The sequence below is a fragment of the Hippopotamus amphibius genome, chromosome 17 (assembly GCF_030028045.1).
Source record: "Hippopotamus amphibius kiboko isolate mHipAmp2 chromosome 17, mHipAmp2.hap2, whole genome shotgun sequence".
NCBI lineage: Eukaryota > Metazoa > Chordata > Mammalia > Artiodactyla > Hippopotamidae > Hippopotamus > Hippopotamus amphibius.
This window is the reverse complement of record NC_080202.1, coordinates 7,089,206-7,110,903: the sequence shown is the minus strand read 5'-3', so window position 1 is coordinate 7,110,903 and position 21,698 is coordinate 7,089,206. Positions and strand designations below refer to the sequence as shown.

Sequence of the window (21,698 nt, the reverse complement as noted above, 5' to 3'; positions counted from 1 at the left end):
TTCTTTGCAGGGTGGGGTGGGGGGGCATCCTGTGCATTGTAGCATTTGTAGCATCCCTCTACGTACCAGATGCTGGTGGCACTCCTAATTGTGGTTGATTACCAAAGATGTCTCCAGACATGTCCAAATGTCCACTGCAGGGAAGGCAAAAGTGTTCCCCCATTGAGAACCTCTATTCCAGAGCCTTTGCTCCCAGCCACGGTGCACCACCCCCAAACCTTTCTTTAAGATGACTTTGAGTTTATTTAAACCAGTAATTCATAACAACTTCAAAACTCACATTAAAGCAGCCCTGATTGGTCTTCCAATTTCTAATGTGCCCCGCTAGTATATGTATGCATTCTCCACACTGTAGCCAGAGGTGTCTTTTGAGAAAGGAAATACGATCACGTCACTCTCCTGCTTAAATTCCTCTGGCGGCTTCCTATTGCACCTACAACAGAATCTGGACTCCTGTGCAGCTGACGGGGCCCTACCTGACTGGCCCACCAACCACTCTGCCTGGTTTCAGGCCCTTCTGCCCCTTGCTCATTGTTTTCAGCCATTCTGTCTGTTTTCCTTTAATGGCATTATGACCCAGCAAGACCAGGGGTGGTAGTTGCCCGGAGAGAAGAGCTTGCCCTGCTCTTCGTTTGACCTGATTAAAACCAGAAAAGATCTTTTTCTCTGTCTGGGATCAAAGCCTCTCCTGAAACTCGCTCTCAGAAAATCGGGCTGCCTGCAGAGGCCTGGCTGTGAATGCTTGAAGGTAAAGGAGCAGAGCTGTTGGACTGTTTGGCACAAACTTCATTTTCTGTTTCCAAGAAGGAAAGGGACTGTCCCCTGTGTAACTCTGAACAATTTTTCTTTCTGAGGTTATTTCTGTTTCAAAACATATGAAAGCCATGTAGCTCGATTTATTTGAAACTAGAATAGAAAACATAAGGACCACTTTCTTCTCTGTTAATGTAACGATAAATGTTTTCATCTGGTGAACAGGGTGTCCTTTTGCTATCCTATAGACACTGTGACACCCGCAATCTTTGGGGCAGTTTATCTTACAGAAAATGCTACTCTTGCAGAGTTAAGAAAGGGATAAGGCTGGGAGAGGACCAGGAAGCTAAGATTTATTAAGCACCTACTGTGTGCCAGGCAGGAGACTTACATCTTTTTTGGTTTAAATGATGTCTCCATGAGCTGGATGTAATACTCCTGTTCCTTTTAGATGTGGAACGAGGCTCAGGGAGAGTTTCAGGGTCACTCGGCTAGCTGGGTAGTGCCAGCCTGGTCTGACCCGGTAGACCATGCTTCGTGAGTGACCTTCTGCTGCCTCTCACCCCAGCCTCGTTCGGGATTTTCTCTCACCATACCGGTCCTTGGATGGTCCCGCCCACAGCCGCTCCCTGCGCATGCGGCTTTATCATCCAGATGCAGATACAGCCCGGGTCCTTGTGAGGAACAGCAGGCAACCAGCGGACTCAAACAAGAAGGAGATTAGTTGGAAGGCCAAGGGAGAGTGTGCAGAATCAAAAGGAAGACTGAAGACCAGGCTTGGAACCGTCAAGAACCAGACAGCTCTGGGGTGGGGATGTCTCAGCAGCAGGACACTTCTGCTGGAGTCGCTGTTTGCAGCCTTTGGGTCACTGTGCCTGTGATTGACACGCAGGGCAGGAACATCTCATCCTTGGGTCATGTGCCTGTCTCTTTGGTAAGGGAGGACAGGACCCCGGATGAAAGAGCCTTGCCACCTCCCCATGGACTGAATTCAGTGTTCCAAAAGGGGGGGCTGTTCCCAAAGAAGAGGAGTCCGTCCTGGGCAGCCCCAAATGCCGGTGTCCACTCTATATCCACGTTCCCTCTCTCTCCTCCGAGCCCTTCATTTACCTGCCGTAAGTGTCTCTTCCTCCAACTCGGCTTGCCCTCCCTCCTCCGCTGAGCCACCTCTCCTTTCACCTTTCCCTCTGCTGTTAACAGAGCGGGGGTTCTCCAGGCACCAGATTGGAAGCTTGGAGTTGGCCCTGTGCCTCCCTCTCTCCCTCTCGTCCCCCATCAGGTGCTCAGTTATGAGCTGTGCACACAGGGTATCTTGATCGAGTTCCTCTCTCCTTTTTATTTTCACGGCTCCTGCTCTAGTTCACCCTGTTGGCACCCGGACCCTTGAGCCACCTAATCTGTGTCCTAACTCCAGACTCCCCCTCCTTCATCGTGCTCATGCCTACCGGGGTCATAGCGTGTCTCCATGCGTGTAGCCACCACTTAGCTTCAAAGCAAATCAGAGACGCCCCGTCATGTAACGACATAGAACGACAAACACGTATACCCGGTGCTTGCTGTATGCCGGGCACTATTCTAAGTGTTTTATATATATTAACTCTTTTAATCTCAGAATACCCCTAGCAGGTGGGTACCATCATTCATCACCCCTTTATTAAGCTGGGAAACCATGGAGCGAAGAGGTTACGTAATTTATTTAGCTGGATCCGAGGTTGAGAAACTCTCACAGCTAAGAGCCAGTGCAGGGATTCGAACCCCAGCAGCCCGACCCAGAGTCTAACCCTTAAGCCTGGGACTGCGCTGTTCACTGAACCAGGAGTCTTCTTTAGGACACTTAAGGCCCCATCCGTCATTGTACCAGGCTCACTCTCTAGCTCTGTTTTCTACTCCCCTTTGTACATCCTGTATTCTGGTCAAACTGGGTTTAATGAAATAGTGGGACTGACTGTTCTGATTTGTCACTCTTATTTGCACCAAAATTTTATTATGAAAAATTTCAAACATGGAAAAGTTCGATTCCTCATACAGCGAATATCTCCTACCCACCATGTAGATTGCATAATTTACATTTTATTAAAATTGCTTTATCGTGTATTTATCCACCTCTCCATCCCTCTGTCTACTCATCACTCCATCTTTTTCTCATCTTATTTTTTGGACGCATTTTAAATTAAATTTCAGACATCGGTACATTTCTCCCCAAACACTTCCCCTGTGGTCCTTTCTCCTTGCTCTTCAAGGATGCTGGCCTTAAAGACTGGAGTGATGTGGCCACAAGCCATGGAATTCCCAGAGCTCCCAGAAGGCGGAAGAGACAAGGAACGTATTTTCACCTAGAACCTCCAGAGGGAGTGCAGCCTTGCTGATGCCTTGGTTTCAGCTCCATGATGCTGATTTTAGGTGTCTGGTCTCGAGACCTGTGAGAGGACACGTTTTTGTTGTGTCAGGACACCAGTTTATGGTCATTTGTTACAGCAGCAACAGAACCCTCATACATAAGGGAATATAGAGAAGGATACAATAGGACAGATTGTGGAGGGAGGAGGCTGATGCGTTATTCTAAGGTGCAAACCTGGTTTGTCTGAGAAAGAAGATGCTCCTGGGAAGACTAGCTCGCTGGAAAATGTGGACAGAAACAGTTTAGCAGGTGGAGGATGGGCAGACCTGGTGTGGCTGTACTTGAAGTGATGGCAGACCACCCAAGTGAAATGTACAGGAGGTGTCTAGACACAGGGGGCCTAAAAGGATGGAGGTAAAGAGTGGGGTAGTTAATCCAGAAGTAACAGTTGGGGCTGGGTGAGTATGTGTGAGTGTTCACCAAAGTACATCCTCTTTCAGAGCGTGCGTGCGCGCGCACACACACACACACACACACATTCTCTCCCCTCTCTCTCTCTGTGTCTCTCTGTCTCTGTCTCTCTCTCTCTTGGAACTGGGGAGGTCCAGGGATTGAAGGAGTGATGGATTACAGTAAGACGACATGGAAGATCCCGGTTTTGCAGGTCTTGGCCCAGAAAACAGTGCTGTGGACCCAGGAGGAGGTGTAGACTTGCCGGTCTGGACGCAGCAGAGTGATGGGAGGCACATCTGATCTTGCTTCCTCTCCTCATTTCTTTGCAGCCTCAGCCTGAAGCCAGGAAGACCTCTGAGAACCTCCTGTCGCCATCAGCTCAGCTTTCTCTAGGCCAAAGCTTTGTGCAAAGCCACTTTCAGGCACAGTACAGGTAAGAATGGGGTGTGTTTAGAATGTGTCACTTAAAGGTTCAGCAAACTCGTCTGCTGGTAACTAACCTCCCATGGCCAGGTTTACCCCAAGATTACAAAACCACAGAAACCACGAACTCCCTTCTCTCTCCCATTATAAAACCCAGTTAACCACTCATTGTCTCTGACCTTCAGTATTTCTTCTCCTCTTTCTTGCTGGCTTCTGGGCCTTCCATCTGCCCCTTGAAGGAGGGGTGATGCGAGGATGGTTCTATATGGTATGAATATGGAGGCCAGGATCTCCCCAGCAGGCCATCACTGAGAAGTGGATGAGATCTTTCTGGTTTCTTCTTTATTGCCACAGAGCTGAGTTTAACACGTTATTTGAGCTCAAGATTTCCCAGCATAACGGAGGATGTAAAAGATACATAAGTATATAGACTCTGACTTCAGAAAGTATATGTTCTCTTTGGGCTTTTACATATGACAGTTCAGAGATTCTCATAAGGCAGAATATTTTCAAGAATGACAATGTTTTAGCGAAAGCTCTAACCCCTGGGGCTTCTCGGAGGAGGTGTGCCTTTTGATGGGCTCTGTAGGATGAATAGGATTGAAAGGGTGGGAACATATTCAATACGAGTGAAACCTGCTTAGAGGTGGGAATGGGCACAGTGATGAGGATTGAGGGGAAGCCACTGGTTACATATATTCTCGCCCATATATGTTTTAATTTAATTTACAGGAGCCCTGGGAGACGAGGTACAATCTGTGGGTTCAGGCATTTCATGAGGACACATAGCAAATGGCAGAACCAGGATTTGACCTTTGATAAATCTCTGAAGCACAAGCCCTGCTTCTGCTTTCTTTGTAATTCTTCCTCTTGGGTGGCTCTTCCATCTGACTGTGTTCTTTTCTTGTGATAGTCTGTTCTTATTTCATGCGCAGAAGCTCTGCCTTCCCATTCTCCATTATGGATACCAAAACGTTTTTTTAATATTTTTCTTCTGGTTGTTGCATCAGATCACTTTCAAAGGTGGGCTTTTCTCTGAATCTTCTGGATGCTCTTTCCTTTCCTTTTCTCTGCTGTCTTTTTCATAAGCCTCCTGTTGGTTTTTTGTTTGTTTGTTTGTTTGTTTTTTATTGGCTGTGTTGGGTCTTCATTGCTGCACGTGGGCTTTCTCTAGTTGCAGAGATAGTTGCAGAGAGCGGGGGCTACTCTTTGCTGCAGTGCACAGGCTTCTCATCGTGGTGGCTTCTCTTGTTGTGGAGCACAGGCTCTAGGTGCGTGGGCTTCAGTAGTTGTAGCACATGGGCTCAGTAGTTGTGGCTTGCGAACTCTAGAGCACAGGCTCTATAGTTGTGGCGCATGGGCTTAGTAGCTCTGTGCCACGTGGGATCTTCCCCGACCAGGGCTCGAATCTTCATTGGCAGGCGGATTCTTAACCACTGCACCACCAGGGAAGCCCCTCCTGTTGGTTTTTTCTCTCTTATTGACTTCAAACAAAGTAACAATTATTCAGCCTTCTAGAATTCACTTAGAGCCATTTACTTCCATACTTTTGGGGGATTTGTATTCTTAGTATTTAGAAAGGAGAAGATGACTTAATATTGTCCAGAAAATGTCCTGATTGAGGATTTATGTTATATTCAGTGGTTGTCCATAATATAATTTGGATGTAATCACTGTCTTTGAGGTGATTATTTATTTAGGAGGAGCAAGTAGTCTCGGAAGTACTTTTGGAGAATGCCAAAGCTGCTTTCCCGATGGAACAGAAAACCCACAGCACTTGAGAAGTTCCCTCACTCTGCCCCACCGGGGAAGAGGACCTCAAATGACCTTAAATGACAGGCACGAGGACTCTGAGGCATTCCCCTCCTGCCGTTGTCGCTTAGCACATTGAGTAATTAAAATCGCTTCTAAATGAGCCCCAGCCTCATCGTTGTCCATGAAGAAGTGCCCACTGATTTCCTAAGGGAAGTGGTGATGCACTACGAGGTTTGCAGGGAGGAAACCTAGATTTTGTGTCTGCTAACCTTTTAGCCATGAAAGCTACTTGCAGGACATCTGTCTTATCTCCAGGTACCCAAAGCAGAAGCTGCTTGAAAGCGAAATAAGGAGAAAGAGGAAAAGAAGAATAGAGGTGGAGGGAGAAGAAAACCTAGAAGGAGGGAGGAGGGAGGTCTGAGGCGAGGGCGTGTTAGAGCTCCGGGAAGGGTCACCATAGTTGCCTCCAGATACCACTCCTTGGTGTCTTCGTACAATAAATCCACTCACTTCCCTGCTTGCTCCCTTCTCCCTACCCTGTTCTCTTCTTGTCCATACCTCCTCCCTTCCTTCTTTCACATACTTGAGCATCTGATAATTGTGCTTGGTCCAGTGGCTACAAAGAAGTGTGTGACTCCTTGCCCGCAAGAGAGAAATACTAACCAAATAGATCCCTTTATTCTCTGGATATTGAATTCATGCCTACTATGTGCCAGGTCCTCTTCTAGGTGCTGGGAATTGAGCTGCGAACAGGAGTCAGCCCGTGTGCTCAAGGAGCTCACGTTCTCCTGGGGGAGGTGTTAGATTATACACACGTAATACACACGCGCCAAACAATTTGTGATAACGATGTGTCACCTGGGAGGTGGGGGAGGTGGGCAACCTTAGATCAGGTGGTCAGGCCAGGCTTCTTTTCAGAGGGGACATTTGAGCTGAGACCCGAGTGACAAGGAGCCAGCCATTCAAATGCCTGGGGACAGCGTGCTCCAGGCAGGAAAAGCAGCGCAGGGCCTGGGGTGGGAATGATCCGGGCAAGTTCAAGGAACGCAGAGCCTCCAAGTAGTGGGGAGCGGGGGGTGAGGCTGGAGAGGGGGGCGGGTACCTGCTAGCGTGGGTTGTCGCCTAAGGGGCACAGGAAGCCACTGCGAAGTTTAAGGCAGAGTGTGGTCTAGTTATCTGTGTAAGAAATTGGCTGGTTGGGACTTCCCTGGCGGTCCAGTGGTTAAGAATCTGTGCTTCCACTGCAGGTGGCATGTGTCTGATCCCTGGTCAGGGATCTGATCCCACATGCTGTGCGGTGTGGCCGGAAAAAAAGAAAAAAAAAAAAGAAATTGGCTGGTTGTTTTGGTGACGAAGGGAGGCGGGACTGGGAGCCAGAGCAGCAGCTGATGTTGTGCTGTCCTCCCAGTGGGAAAAGGGTGGTGGCTGGACCACGAGGTGGTGATGGAGAGAGAGGGAAGTGGGCAGGTGGGGAACAGGTTTGGGATGTGACTCAGCAGGACTTGCCAGAGGGTTTAAGGGTGAGGGGCGGAGGGACCACGGAAACAGGGAGCATCTAGGGTGACTCCTGGGTTTATACATAGTTGTGTGACTGGCGCACGCTTTGAAGGAAAAATGGAGGGAGCTTTGAAGTGCATATTAAGGATGTGAAAGAGGAAAAAAACTTTTGTTTTCCTTTACCTTCCTCTTGACTACTTCCACTTACAACCCTTCTGACCCCAGATGTGTGGGTGTTTTCCCCACACTAAGTGATTCTGTGATTCTCCCTGGACACCAACAGAGGGTCCTGCAGTTTAACTCCATTAACACACCGCACAGCATGTGGGATGAGATCCCTGACCAGGGATCGGACCTGTGCCACCTGCAGTGGCACTCCCTACTTAGGGTGAGCACAGACCCCGCCGGTTAAGGGCTCAGTCCCACCAGACCACCTCCCCAACAATTGCAAGTCCCAGGTCATCACCTGTGCTTCTGACTGACTGGCTATAAACTGGAGGTTTCCACGACCCCCTGCTCAGGTTCAATGATTTGCCAGAGTGGCTCACAGAACTCAGGAAAACCATTTACTGACCGGATGACCAGTTGATTTGAAAAGGGTGTAACTCAGAAACAGCCAGATGAGAGATGCACAGAGCAAGGTGTGTGGGAAGGGGCGGGGCTCTCACACCCCTCCCTGGGCGCGCCACCCTCCCAGCACCCACACGTACGTGGTCACCAGCCTGGAAGCACTCCCAGCCCCTTCTGCTGGGGTTTTCAGGGGAACACCGTTATGTAGGCATGATTGATCCAATTATTGGCCGGAGGTGATTAACTCAACCTCTGACCCCCTCCTTTGTTTCCCAGGAGGTGGGGGTGGAGCCGAAAGTCCTAGCCCTCTAATCCCATGCTTGGTTCCTCTGGCAACCAGCCCCCACGCTGTGGGTCTCTGGGGGCTTTCCAGATATCACCCCATTAGCATATACTCAGATGTGGTGGTACAGGGTTTGTTATGAATAGCAAAAGATGTTCCTTTTACCTTTATTCTTGCTCTTATCACTTAGGAAATTCCAAGTGTTTTAGGAGCTATGTGCCTGGAACAGGTGTTGGAGACCAAATATATATTTCTTATTGTAAATCACAGTATCATAAGGCATAAGGTGAGTCAGGGGAGGATTCCTGAAGAAGTGACATTTGAGCTGATCCAGCTTAAAGGACCACAAGTACCCTTTGCCTATTACTGTAGAATGGTGAGTAAGAAGTGACATAGTCATGCTGGAAAAAAAGACTGGTAACAGCTAAAAAGAGCTGCTTTTTGCCTGCTGGTCCAGAGTTAAGAAAAAAATATACTTATAGACGTCCATCTAGGCTAGGGCTTTTGAGGTCTGAGAAGTGATTTTCTGCAGCCATCAGTGGGCACCAGCTCCACGCTGGGGCCCCTGGGGGTGGTACTCGCTGTTCTGGACCCCCTTCAGCCTCTTTTCCTGGGGGGAGGATGCTTGGGATGGAGGGTCGCCCTGGCATCGGCCTTTATGAAGTTGAAAGCGGAAAGTGTTGTTATGGGTTAATTCAGAGACCTCTATTCCCTGGGGTTCTCCCTCCGTCTCTCCTTGTCCTGCTTTTTAGGGGGCTGAGTTTTTGCCTTTGGCTGGAGGAGAGAAGGAAGAATAGTATTAAGTGCTGGAGGTTATAGATTAGAGGAGAAATGATTGGTTATTCTATACGACTATTACCATAGCCTGGAAACATCTGCAAGTTTAATGGTCAAGGATTGTTACAGTGTTGGAGTTTGGGCTAGAGGTGGGATTGCGTGTGTGTGTGTGTGTGTGTGTGTGTCTGTGTGTGTGTGTCTGTGTGTGTCTGTGTGTGTGTGTCTGTGTGTGGGTCTCTTTGGGGCATTCATAGCTTTTATTCACAGAAAGCCTAGTCTGGTCGCCGTTTCAGGCAGCGTTCCCTTTCAGGCAGTGTATGTTTTAGAAAGAGGTGACATTTTGCTTGTGCATGGTCGTAATTACCGTTGCCGGCGCGGACATCCGTCTCAGCAGTCGGTGAGCAGGTGAAGCTGGCCAGGTTGGAGGTGTCAGATGTCTCTTCAGCAGCGGCGAGAGGCCAGAGTGTGAAACGAGCAGTGCCGTCTCGGGGCGTTTGTCACGGGTGGAGAGCAAACAGCAGTTCTGAGTTTCAGCAGCAGGTGAGAGGCTGGCTTAGGAGCAGACACAATTTGACAGGAGGATGAATAGCTTAGGGAGACGGGCGAGTGAACGTTGAAGGGCATTGGGGTCCTTTTCTATGCCTTTCCCCTGTGAGCACCTGGGGGATAGTAGGACAGGACCGTGAAGCTCTGGAGGGGATGGCAAGGACAGAAGGACCCCCAGGCCACATTTGAGGTGTAGATGGGGCCTGGTGACATCTGGAGTTTTCTGTGAAAGTGACACTGCTCCTCCCCCTGATCTATTGGTCACACTCACTGTCCTCATTTCTCATCCTTTGAGGGACAGGTGCATTTCACATCCTCTCTGTTGGTTTATTATGAAAACAAAATATTTTCTCCATTCTTTACCTACAAAATTAGCCCATTCTATGTGTTTGTCAAACTACACATCTCCTGCTCCCTGCCAGAGATTCATGGCTTAATCTAAAGGCCATGTCCCTGGATCCGTTGACTATGATGTACCTGCAAGAAAAATGCAGCCTCGCTTAGTTTTAGTAGATTTAAAAAAAATGAATAAGTCAAAGAAAAATATTCCTTCTCATTCGTTTGCTTAAATGTGAAACAGGGATTTGGAAATTTCCCAGCAACACAAATACGTTTCAGGCCTATGTTATGCCATGGTACGTGATGGGTGAGGGTGGGAGAAGGGAGGGAGAGAAGTGGGGTGGCAGAGGAGGCCCCACAAATGTCAGGTCCCCCTGCTGGCTGGCACTCGATGTCTGATGCCTCCTTTTTACCAAAATATTGCCGTGGTTTTTCTAAAGGGAAATTTACCAGAGGCAGCAAGAGTGATTGAACCTTAGATACTCTGCTCTGTACTCCGGTCTGTTTTCTAAAATCATGGTTGGTGTTCTGTTAACTTGTATCCAGGAAAGCCGACTTGCTCTGAGCAGAGCTCTTACGGTCGCCTGGGGCAGCACCCTGAAAACCTTAGGGGTTCTTGCTGCGCCCCGGCTTTTTCTGTTTTGTCTGCTCAGTGGAAAACCAATCCAGCAGGACTGGTGTTTTCTGTCAAGATTCAGGAAACCTGATTGTGACCCCAGCTCCGGTTTCCTTGCTAACTGACCCTAGGGCTGTCCAGTGCTGAGAGCAGGGCGTGCCGGAGAGATATTCTCCCCTCTTCCCAAGGAAATTCATGGAGACTTCAGGATATGGAAGGTAGCCTCCAGAAACCCCTTATATCCTGGAAGAATATGGCGCATTGTGTGATGAAGGAAATAAAATAGGAGCACCCGGGTGGAATATAAAAGTTGCCTTTCCTTCTCAGAGATACATGCTAAATATGGGCGTGTTAAATTTCAAAGAGCTTAAAGAGTATAAATAAACTATTTGGATCTACTTGTACTAAAGACTCTGAAGAAATAATGATGGGCATGGGCTCTGGAACCAGAGTCACCTCTGCCACTTAAGAGCTGTGTGTCCTTGGGCAAGTGACTTAACTTCTCTGTGCTTCAGTTTTTCTTCTGTGAAATGGGGATCATTCTGGGTAGCACATGTGTTAGTACAGTGCTCTTTTCTTAGTACATTCTCTTTCACTGTGAGCTATTACTGTTAGCTGCTATTTCCTGAACTTTGTTTCCTTTAGCCGTACAATAAAGAGGGGGGTGGATTGCATCAGGGGTTCTCCGCCTCGCTGAACACTGCAGTCACCTGGGGAGCTTTTCAAATTCTGATGCCTGTGCCTCTCCCTGCTTCGCTTGAAACAGAATCTTGAGGAGTGGGGCCTGGACATCTGCATTTGGAAAAAAGCATCCTATGTGATTCTGGGGCACAGTGAGGCTGAGACCTTCAAGCTTGGAAGCTGGCACAGTACCTTTCTATTTGGAAGGCTTACAGCGTCCCTTCCCATACTCAGTGCACTCATAGTTGGGATTAAACTTCTTCCTTTTTAAAAAAATTGAGATGCAAGTCACATAACATAAAATTAACCATTTTAAAGGTGTGACTCAGCGGCATGTACCCCCAACATGCTGTGCAACCACCACTTTTTTCTAGTTCCTAACCATTTTCATCACCCCCAAAAGAAGCCTGGTACCCATGAAACAGGCACCTCTCCTCCCCGCCCCCCCCCACCCCGCCACCCAGGCCTCCCTTCTCTCAGCACTTGGCAACCGCCTATCTGCTTTGTGTTCTTATGGCTTTACCCACTCTGGATATTTCATATAAATGGAATCATAAAATACGTGGCCTTTAGTGTCTGGCTTCTTTTCACTCACATGAAGTTTTCGAGATTCATTCACGTAGCACGTGCCAGGACCTCATGGCTGAATAATGACCCTCATGTGTCTGTAACATTTTGTTTACCCGTTTATCCGTTGACGGACACTTGAGTTGTATCTGCCCTTTGACAGTCGTGAATAACGCTGCTGTGAACCTGTGTGTACAGTTTGCATACTTGTTTTCCGCTCTTTGTGGTATAGACCTCAGAGTGGAACTGCGATGGTGACTCTATTTAGCTTTTGGAGGAACTGCCAGACTGTTCAGTGTGACGAAACTCTAACGTGTATTCTCCGCCTTCGCAGATCGTCCTTGACCTGTCCGCACTGCCTGAAACAGAGCAACACCTTCGATCCTTTCCTGTGTGTGTCACTGCCTATCCCCTTGCGCCAGACGAGGTACGTCAGCGTCACACCTGTGAACTTGACTTCCGTCTTTGGGAACCTTTTGGGCCTGCAGCTGCAATTTTCTGCTTTGTTTCTCAGCCAAGCCTTGCAGCTTGGGGACATTCAGTGATTGAATGGGACAATTATCGTGAAAGGTTACTGAGCCCCTTCTTTCGCCGAAGAAGGAATTATAAACATGCTTTTGTTTATCAGCCCTGTTGCCAGGCTTACGTCTTTGGCCCATGCAGAAGCTGGCACGGGCCAGTTGGTACCACGCAATCAGACAGGGGCGAACCGGAGAAAATCTCTCTCCCGCTGCTTTCCCCTGCTTTATTTCCAAATCCTTTTGCCTCTTGGTGAAGGTGTAGGAAGAGGTTTATTTAAGGAACAAAGAAAAAGGAAAAGAGCTGTTGGGAGATATGAGAAAAAAAAAAAAAAAGAAAAGAGGAGGCAGGATTAGGTAGGAGGTGTGGTGAGGCTCAGCCCTGCAAAAGTAAGAAGCACTAGTGCAAGTGTCCCAGAAGTCCAGGTCTTAGCAGTGACTGTTGAGGCCACGGCCAATGTCAGACGCATGGAAGTCCTCCATCTTTAGGATGCAGTGGAGAAATAACGGCTTTGTAAAGCTTCTCCTGGCAACTCACTCCCCCTTCCTGCTCTGAATTCCTGTGCTGCTGCTTGTCTGTGCCACAAATATAACACTGGCTTATCCTATCACCAGATGATGGCTACTGATGGATATGAGCTGTGACTCCTGGCCTGATGCAGTGTAGCATAGTGGTTAGGACCACTGACTCTGGGGCCAGACTGCCTGGGTTCAAGCCCCAGCTCTGCTAATTAGCTGTATAAATTAGATAATTACTGCAGTACAGAGCAGGGGAAACAGGAGCTGGAGGGGTGAGCCCTGGTGTACTGCTGGGGGTAGTAGGAAGGGAATCAGAGAGAGTCCAGAGAGGTTGGGGGGCAGAAGGACTGTATCCCATCACAAGGGAGAACTTCAGGAGGGAAGGAGAGCCTCGTCAGTGGTGTTGAGTTGTACTGGAAGAAGCTTGACTGCTCTGCTTCTCAGACCTCAAAGTTTCTTTTTGCATAAGACTATCTATTTAGCAAACAGAACCTTGAGACCATAGATCTGTACAGATGGTCCCTGACTTACGATGGTTTGATATACAATATTTTGACTTTACGACAGTACAAAACTGATGCGCGTTCAGTAGAAACTGTGCTTAGCGTTTTGAATTTTGATCTTTTCCCAGCTGAGCAATATGAGGTATGGTGTTCTCTTGTGATGCTGGGCAGGGCAACACCAGAGGTTCCAGTCCAGCCTGGAGATCACGAGGGTGAACAACCAATACAATTACAACCACTGTCTTTCACTTTCAGTACAGTATTCAATACATTACATGAGTGATTCAGTGCTTTATTTTCACGGAGGCGTTATGTTAGATGATTTTGCCCAACTGTAGGCTAAGTGTTCTGAGCACGTTTAAAGCAGGCAGGGCTAAGCTATGATGTTCAGTAGTTTAGGTTTATTAAATGCATTTTTAAAAATTTTATATTGGAGTATAGCCAATTAACAATGTTGTAATAATTTCAAGTGCACAGCAAAGCTACTGAGCCATGCATATACATGTATCCATTCTCCCCCAGACTCCCCTCCCATCCAGGTTTTCAGTTTAAGATATTTTTAATTTACCATGAATGGGTTTATTGGACATAATCCCATCATAAGTTGAAGAAGATCCATACTGTGATTCTTCATCAAGTATCTTTTATTTTTACCTTACTGGAAAAGTACACGCAACTGAGACCCTTGGAGATTTGGCTTTCCGCTGCCATCTGGTGACAGCATACCTAAAGTGCAATGACCTGACTAAGAAGCAGAGATTTGCCTAATCTCTGAACTTGATCAGAGTGTCAGTGCTGAACTTGATCCAGCGTCAGTGGTGTTGGCAACCATCCACGCCAGCCCTCTAAGGATGTGGCGTCCTTCCTCTTTTCCAGATTCTTGAGCGTCACCTTGGTCTTCCCCTCTAAGAGCCAGCAGTTCCTGCGGGTTGGCCTGGCCGTGCCCATCCTCAGCACCGTGGCAGCCCTGAGGAAGATGGTTGCAGAGGAAGGCGGCATCCCTGCAGATGAGGTGTGATGGGACCTGGTCCCGGGATGATGGATGTTGACTGGGCCAGCTGTCTCGGCTGTTTAGGTTAATTTCTGGCTCTCGGTGACTCCAGGGTGACTCATGAGTTTCTGTTTCATTGCTAGTCCCTGGTGTCTGTGATGACGGGCCTTGGCCTCTCCCTGCATTTTCACAGAATAACCGGAAAAGGACACCACCTTCCTCTTCCAAGAAGGTGATCATGCTTATGGTCATCATTTCAGCAATAGCTGACTCTCAGGAGAGCTTACTAAGTGCTGAACACCGTGCCGTGAACTCTATAGCTGAGTTATTCCTCACCACCATCCTGTGAGGTAGATATTACAATTATCCTCATGTTACCAGCAAGCACTGACAGGTTGAGTGACTTGCCTAAGGTCACACAGCTGGTAAGTGGCTGGGCCAGGCTTTGAAATCACACGTAGATGGTTTGATTTCAGAACCTGAGCCACTATTCTATATTTTCACTCCTGAGACTATGAGCCAGGAGACTGAAGGGACAATAAATGAACTATGAGGAGCTACTGAGGGAACTTGAGATATGTATAGGAGAGAGGCGATTTGGGGGAGAGTGGGATAGACGGGCTCCACTTTTTTTTTCCCCCCTTTTTGAGCATTTTGGTAAATAGTTTGGATTCACTGTGATTTTAGAGGGCAGACTCATAACAGGGGCCCCCGTGAAAGGATGGGGTAGAAGTGATGGTGCTGAGAAGCAGCGTCGTAAGATGAGAAGGGCTTGCAGGGGCGTTCCATTGGTGATTCGGTCCCTTTCTAGTCTTCTGACCTTGGACAAAGTAATTGGTCCTCTGTTTCTTTAACTGTAAAGTGGAAATTTTACGCTTCCCTGTTGACCTCATGGGATTGTTTTCTAGTTTGAGTATTTTTCACCTTTTTGTGAAGGAATAACATAGATACAAGAAAGTGTCCATGTCTTAGGGTTATAACTTGTTGAATTTTTACGTGTGTGTACATCCGTGTAACCGCCGTGATTATTGAGGCTTTCCATCACCCCAGTGGCCTCCTTCCTGCCCCCACTCAATCAATCCCTCTGACCTCACTTACCATTTTAATGAGGATCTCACGTGGGAAAAAATGTGTGTATCTTGCTTTGTAAATCCAAAGTGCTATATGGAAATCTATTGAGAGAGAGAGAGGGTGTAGGACAGTGGGTGAGAGAGAGTCTTGGGGGAAAAAGAGTAGTAATAAAAGAAAAAGGGGGGGAAGTCTGAGAGAGGTAGAGTTTGAAACATTAAGAGAGTAGAGGGGGCTTCCTAGGTGGCGCAGTGGTTAAGAATCTGCCTGCCAATGCAGAGGTCACGGGTTCGATCCCAGCTCCAGGAAGATCCCACATGCCACGGAGCAACTAAACCCGTGTGCCAAAAAAAAAAAAAGAGAGTAGAAGGACCGTCAGGAATTTAAAAGGCGTGATGTGTTTGCTCAGGGAGATAGGAGTCACTTGGGATTTCAGAGTGCACATGTGGGCGTTTTGATTGGAACTAAAAATCTATTTTGATGTTTTGTTTTAACTGGCAAGTTTATTCCATCAATGATTACGATCGTGTTTGGATTTATTTGTATCATCTTACTTTATGCTTTCTATTTACCCTGCTTTTCCTTTGTTTCTTTTTTCTCTCCTTTACTGCTTCTTTTGGATAGAGCAATTTTTCTTTATTTCATCTCTTCTGCTTTGGGACCTATACATTATATTTCTATCCTCTTACTGGTTATCATTAAAATGTTAACATGCATAACTAACAAAGTCTTATGTTGATCTTCCCAAACAACACAATTTATGCTTTAATTTCCCTTATACCTTTTTGATTTAGATATTATTGTAGGTGGATATTGTTATCCAGTATTTGAATCCCTCCTCCCCATTCTCACAGGTTATAGTAGTAGTAATAGTTGTGACTTTTGGAGGTTTATACAGTCGATGCATATTTATACTGACTAATGTTTACCATTTTCTTTGCTTCATCATTTCTTCTTACAATTCAGGTTTTTCTTTTGAGTGCAGTTTGTTTTAACCCTGAAATGTATCTTTTACAAGAGAATTTCTCACCAGTGTGCCTTGAATGTGTTATGTGTGCTGAGCTGTTGATTCCTTCAACCTCTGAGGGGACAGAGTTGAGTCTGGGGAAGACAAGACTCTTAAGGCAGTCACCCCTCCTCTCCTCCACTACCAAACCAGCTTCTTCTGCTCACCTCAGTGTTCCATAAAAATATTTTCCACATATGATATAGTGTGAAAAAAAAGTTGGCGATACTATTTACAAGTTCTTCGGGCAGAGTTCTATTAGTGAGAAACACTCTCACTTTTTGTTTATATGAAGTGGGCTTCATTTTAGGCACATTCTTGCATGATAGTTTAGCTGGGTATAAAACTTTAGATTTTTTTCAGTTTTCTTCTCCCCACTCTTCCTTCAGCACTTGGATATTCTGTTGTTGCAGTCGAGATGTCTGTGGTCAGTCTAATTCTTACACCTATTGTGTTTTATTACTAAAAATAGGTAACCACTTAGGAGGAAGGAAAAGTTAAAAGAGAGGTTTCAGACTATCAGTCACTTTTCGACTGCTTCTTTGTTAAGTTCCCTTCAAGAAACAAGAGGGAAAGTGATCCTCCTCATTCCAGGTGATCTTGGTTGAACTTCATCCCAGTGGACTCCAGCGGTCTTTCTTTGATGAAGAGGACTTGAATACTATTGCAGAGGGAGATAATGTGTATGCCTTCCAAGCCCCTCCACCACCTGGCCAGGAGATGCTCTCAGGTACAAGAGTGCTTTGCATAATTTTACTTGGGTATTATAAGTTATAGGTTTGAGAGGATACTCATTGGGTGCTAAGGCATAAGACATTTAATTTTAGTACTTGGAAATATCAGGCTTATTTTCTCCAATATTTGTTGTACAGATGGTTGATGATTAAAATTAATTAACTAAGACAGGGGTTCTCAAAACCTTAGTGTCAGAGTCACCTGGAGGGTTTGTTTAAACAGATTTCTGAGCCCTACCCACAGGGTTTTTGACTCTATAGGCCAGGGGTGGGGCCTGAGAAGTTACATGTCTAGCAAGTTCCCAGGTGATACTGACACTGCAGGTCCTGGGGCCTCATTTTGAGAACCTCTATTCAGAATAGGTGCTGGTGTAATCTTTGTCTTCAGGACTCTTATGGTTCAAGGTCAGTGCTGGAAGTAAAACTGTTACAAATGGGAGCAGTAGATGGCCGAAGAGGTTATTAAATGACTTTTTGTTAACAGTCCGACTTCCCTGTGTTTACTTTTTCTAAACTTCGGACAGGCAAAGATGGTCAGTTTCTGACAGCCTTTCGTTGTAGGTCAGTATCCATTTTGGTCCAATTAGCCAGTCAAGAAGGCTTATGTTTAGAAGACCTTGTGCCAGTGTTACACACATACCCCAGATGAATCCTTTGCCCTGGCCCATATCCTTGGCCAGACTAGGTGGCAGGCAGGCTGTGGGAACCAGGTGTCTGCAGTTGTTCTGAGTCAACAGAGAGACTCTGGGCCTGGAATCTGTAACAAGACATTGACAGGCCCTGATTATGTGATAACTCAGTGAAACACGCTCACATTTCAAATTCAATCACAGGACACATCTGTGCCCTAAAAGTAAAATTTCAGAGCTGCTCGGAAATTGAGGATGGTCCAATTCCTCTACCTCCTCAACAATAAAGATTCTTACCTTCTCTCTGTACCTCTTAGGTTGGCATTCTAAGGGAGCGGATACTCTACAGCTCTCTGATCAGAGCATACGAGCAACCAAATCATTTTGGTGTATTTTTCAGATTGGCTTTGAAAAGTGTTAATTAAAATCCCTGCCTATGCTTTAAAATTGGCTGGACACAACAGCAGATTCACTACCGTGTATATCATCTTATGCCAGGTGCCCAATGGCACAAGTGCCATGAACCTGAATATCACTTCCTCTGAAGCCCTGCAGTGTCTCTCAAGGGTGGCTAATGGATGCTCAAAGAGGAGAGGGGCTTACAGTTGCTGATCCAGCACAGCAGCTCCTTTAAGAACACAAATGTAATTCTCCCTCTTCAGCTTATCCATCTGGTCTATCCATCTCCCCGCGCTTGGCAGCCCGCGAGGGTCAGCGATTATCCCTGTCCGTCCACAGTGAGACCACGGTGCTAATCCTCTTCTGTAACTTGGTGGGCTCAGGGCAGCAGGCCAGCAGGTATGTTTAACTTCGTCCTTCTTTTATATGATGTCTGGGGTGTGTTGACATGTACTTGGAATTTGTGCTAGAATAATTCTAATTTGAAAAAATTTAAATATCCATTCTCAAGGGTGATCAACAAGGAGTAGGGAGTAAGGTACTTCCTGATCAAGAGACTCAGAAAGAACTGCCTTATGCAGATGGCTAACATTGTCCTTAACAATTAAGCATTGGAGGTTTTCCTGTTGGTTTTAGGAGCAATGACCACTGCTCCCACCATTAATTTATACTGTGTTGTAAGGTCTAGGCAGTGCAGTAGGACAAGGGAAAAAGAAATTGGCTATGGGAAAGAGGGGGTAAAATGACCACTGTTTGCAAATTATATTATTTTCTATCTAGAAAACCAAGAACTTGAAAGTAATTAGAACTAATAAAAGAGCTCAGGAAGGTGGCTGGTTGCATAACAAGTATACAAAACCAGATAGTTTTCTTATAGAATGCAAATAAAATGTTTAAAAGGTATGACTCCAATGAAAAAATTTTAGATGGATAAAATGTTTGTAAAAATTTGTCTGGAAGGACAAACTCATAAGAGTAGCCAGAAAATTTTGGGGGCAGGGGAAAGAAAGAAGAGGGATTGTTCTAGTAAATCAGAATAAAGTTTTTGTTTGTTTTAATTTTTTAAAATAAATTTATTTATTTATTTTTGGCTGCATTGGGTCTTCGATGCTGCGCACAGGCTTTCTTTGAGGGGGCTACTCTTGAGAGCTTGTTTGGAGGTTCTAGCAGGGGAGCACAGCTACTCGTATACCCTTGACCGAAGAACGGTCCTCCTCTATCGGGGAAGGTCGTCCTCTTCGACCAAGAGCACAGCTTCTGGAGGGACGCATGTGGAGCGTTGAGGGAGGAAGGGGACACCCGCCTAGCCAGCTTGATCAGCCGAATCAACCCCGGCGATCAACGGGGTGACAGATGTCGCAGCCAGATCGCCCTCACATCTGGGGCTACTCTTCACTGTGGTGTGTGGGCTTCTCATTGTGGTGGCTTCTCTTGTGGAGCACAGGCTCTAGGCACGCGGGCTTCAGTAGTTGTACTCAGGCTCAGTAGTTGTGGCATACAGGCTTAGTTGCTCCACGACACTTGGGATCTTCTTAGACCAGGGCTCGAATCCATGTCCGCTGCACTGGCAGGTGGATTCCTAACCACTGCGCCACCAGGAAAGTCCCCAGAATAAAGTTTTAATTATTAAAGTATTGTCATATAGGTGGAAGAATATACACTTAAATCAATGACACAGAACAGGCCAAGTATATTTAAGTATTTGTTATATGATAAAAATGGCATATTTCACATTAGCAAGGAGTGAATGAATTATTCAGTACTAAGACTGGGCTAATTAATTTCTTGCTTTCTTTTTATTATGAATAATCAACTTCTTATTCTCCTCATAAATTCACACATATAAATTGATTGGAGAGGTAATTACAGAAAAGGAAACCATAAAATAACTTGAAGGTAGTGTAGGGGAATATGTATATCTTTGAGTTGGGGACTATTTTAATGCCTGAGGCAGGAGGCTATCAAGGAAAATTCTAATGTTTTAAATACATTTAAAATGCTAAGCTAAAAGCAAATTCGAAGGGCAAAGCACAAATGAAGAAAAATGTTTACATCATGTGACAGTTGAAGGATGCATATTGATCATATAAAACCCAGCTCTCAGATTATTTCCCAGAGAGAAATAATACTCTTTTAGTAAAATGAGCCACAGAGATGAGCATTAATTCACAGAAGAAATACAGGCATAGGTTAAAATATTCAGCTTCATTAGTAGTAGAAGAAATTCTGATGGCAACAGCAAGATGCTATATGTAACCTTTCAGACTATTGAGGAACTTTAAAAAAAATTGATAATACTCATTTCTGGGCAAGTGTGAAGAGAATGGGGCACATACTTCATGGGAAAACTGGTGTGGCTTTTCTGGAGGGCAGGTTGGAAATAAATAGCTTTGGTCTCATTTCCATGTCTGGAACTTTATCCCCAAGAAGCAGTTAATCATGTGCACCCAAAGGCGTAGGCAAAAGAACGTGTATAGCTCTTGACATAAGCATGCATTGCTTCAACAAAAAATTGGAAACAACCCAAATGCCTAGTAATAGAGGATAAGGTAAATAAACCCATCTGTGTACACAGTTATTGACACCCAATGCCCTTGCCCGTCCAGATGCACCAGCTCATATTTGTGCTGTATTTTAGCAAAGTGAATTCAACAGTAGCACATTCTCACCCCATTGCATCCTCACACTCTGGTGGGGCCAGAGAGCAGTCAAGGGTCAGTGGTTTGTCCAGAGGCACCCAGGGCAGAACTGGAACTGACAGCTGGCAATCTGGGCACCACAAGCTCACTGCTACGTGCTCATCAGATCGGGATATGGAGAACATTCCCAGTTATGAGAATATTCCCGACACACAAAGCCATCGATGTGTCCACTGGGCTTATCTCTGCCTGGTTTTCCTCTGGGTCCTGTGTTCTCTTAGTCTGTTCTTTCTCTTGGGAAGAGGATTTCCTAGCCATCTCTTTACACAGGGGTCCCGTGTTCTCTTAGTCTGTTCTTTTTCTTGGGAAGAGGGTTTCCCAGCCATCTCTTTACACTGCCATGTCTCCATTTTGTAGTAAGGGTCCCTGATGGGCAGCTTTGTATCGTGCTTGGTGCTAAACTCTTATCCAACTGAGGGCAGCCAGTGAGTAGAGCCAACATTTTTGGCTCTCGGGTATCGTTGGTTTTTCTTTGGCTGAAATAACCTCATTTCCTTGGATGTGCAGGTTTGGGCCACCTTTCCTGTTAAGGGAAGACAGAGCCATCTCATGGGTCCAGCTCCAGCAGTGTATTCTCAGCAAGGTCCGCTATCTCATGAGGAGTGAGGCCCCCATACAGGTCAGTGGGTGTGTGTGTGTGCACGCATGCACGGGTGTGTGTGTGTGCACGCGTGCACGCGTGTGCGTGCGTGTGGTAAGGGGTGAACAGAGGAGAGTAGGAATCTAGGGGTAGCTCAGGAGACACAAGCATTTGCTGTCGATGAGAGTGTGTCGTATTGAACAACTTTGATTTATATGCATGAAAATAACCGTTTTATGGTCCATGCTGTTTCTCTCTTTGTGGCATTACAAAATACCTTTCATGGACAGAACTTTTGCTTGTTAAATCTTTCAAAACACCATCGGAGGAAAGAGTGGGATTTACATCATTCATCTCAATTTTGTATATTTGTGGCTTCCCATAGTTCTTCCTGGAGGGGAGCTTATTGTAATAAACTGTAACTTGTACATTTGGATCAGAAGTTTCAAGGGAC

General features: G+C 46.1%; 1 protein-coding gene across 3 annotated transcripts in view; it reads left to right on the top strand.

Moving 5' to 3' along the window:
* USP43 (ubiquitin specific peptidase 43) overlaps positions 1–21,698 on the top strand; it is a 59,792-nt gene that overhangs the window by 13,330 nt on the left and 24,764 nt on the right. For all 3 annotated transcript variants that reach the window (XM_057713773.1, XM_057713772.1, XM_057713774.1), the window contains exons 3-8: positions 3,874–3,977; positions 11,933–12,025; positions 14,015–14,150; positions 16,798–16,933; positions 18,229–18,364; positions 21,172–21,283. In XM_057713773.1, the coding sequence (XP_057569756.1) occupies positions 3,874–3,977; positions 11,933–12,025; positions 14,015–14,150; positions 16,798–16,933; positions 18,229–18,364; positions 21,172–21,283 (717 nt within the window). The remainder of the gene's footprint in view (positions 1–3,873; positions 3,978–11,932; positions 12,026–14,014; positions 14,151–16,797; positions 16,934–18,228; positions 18,365–21,171; positions 21,284–21,698) is intronic.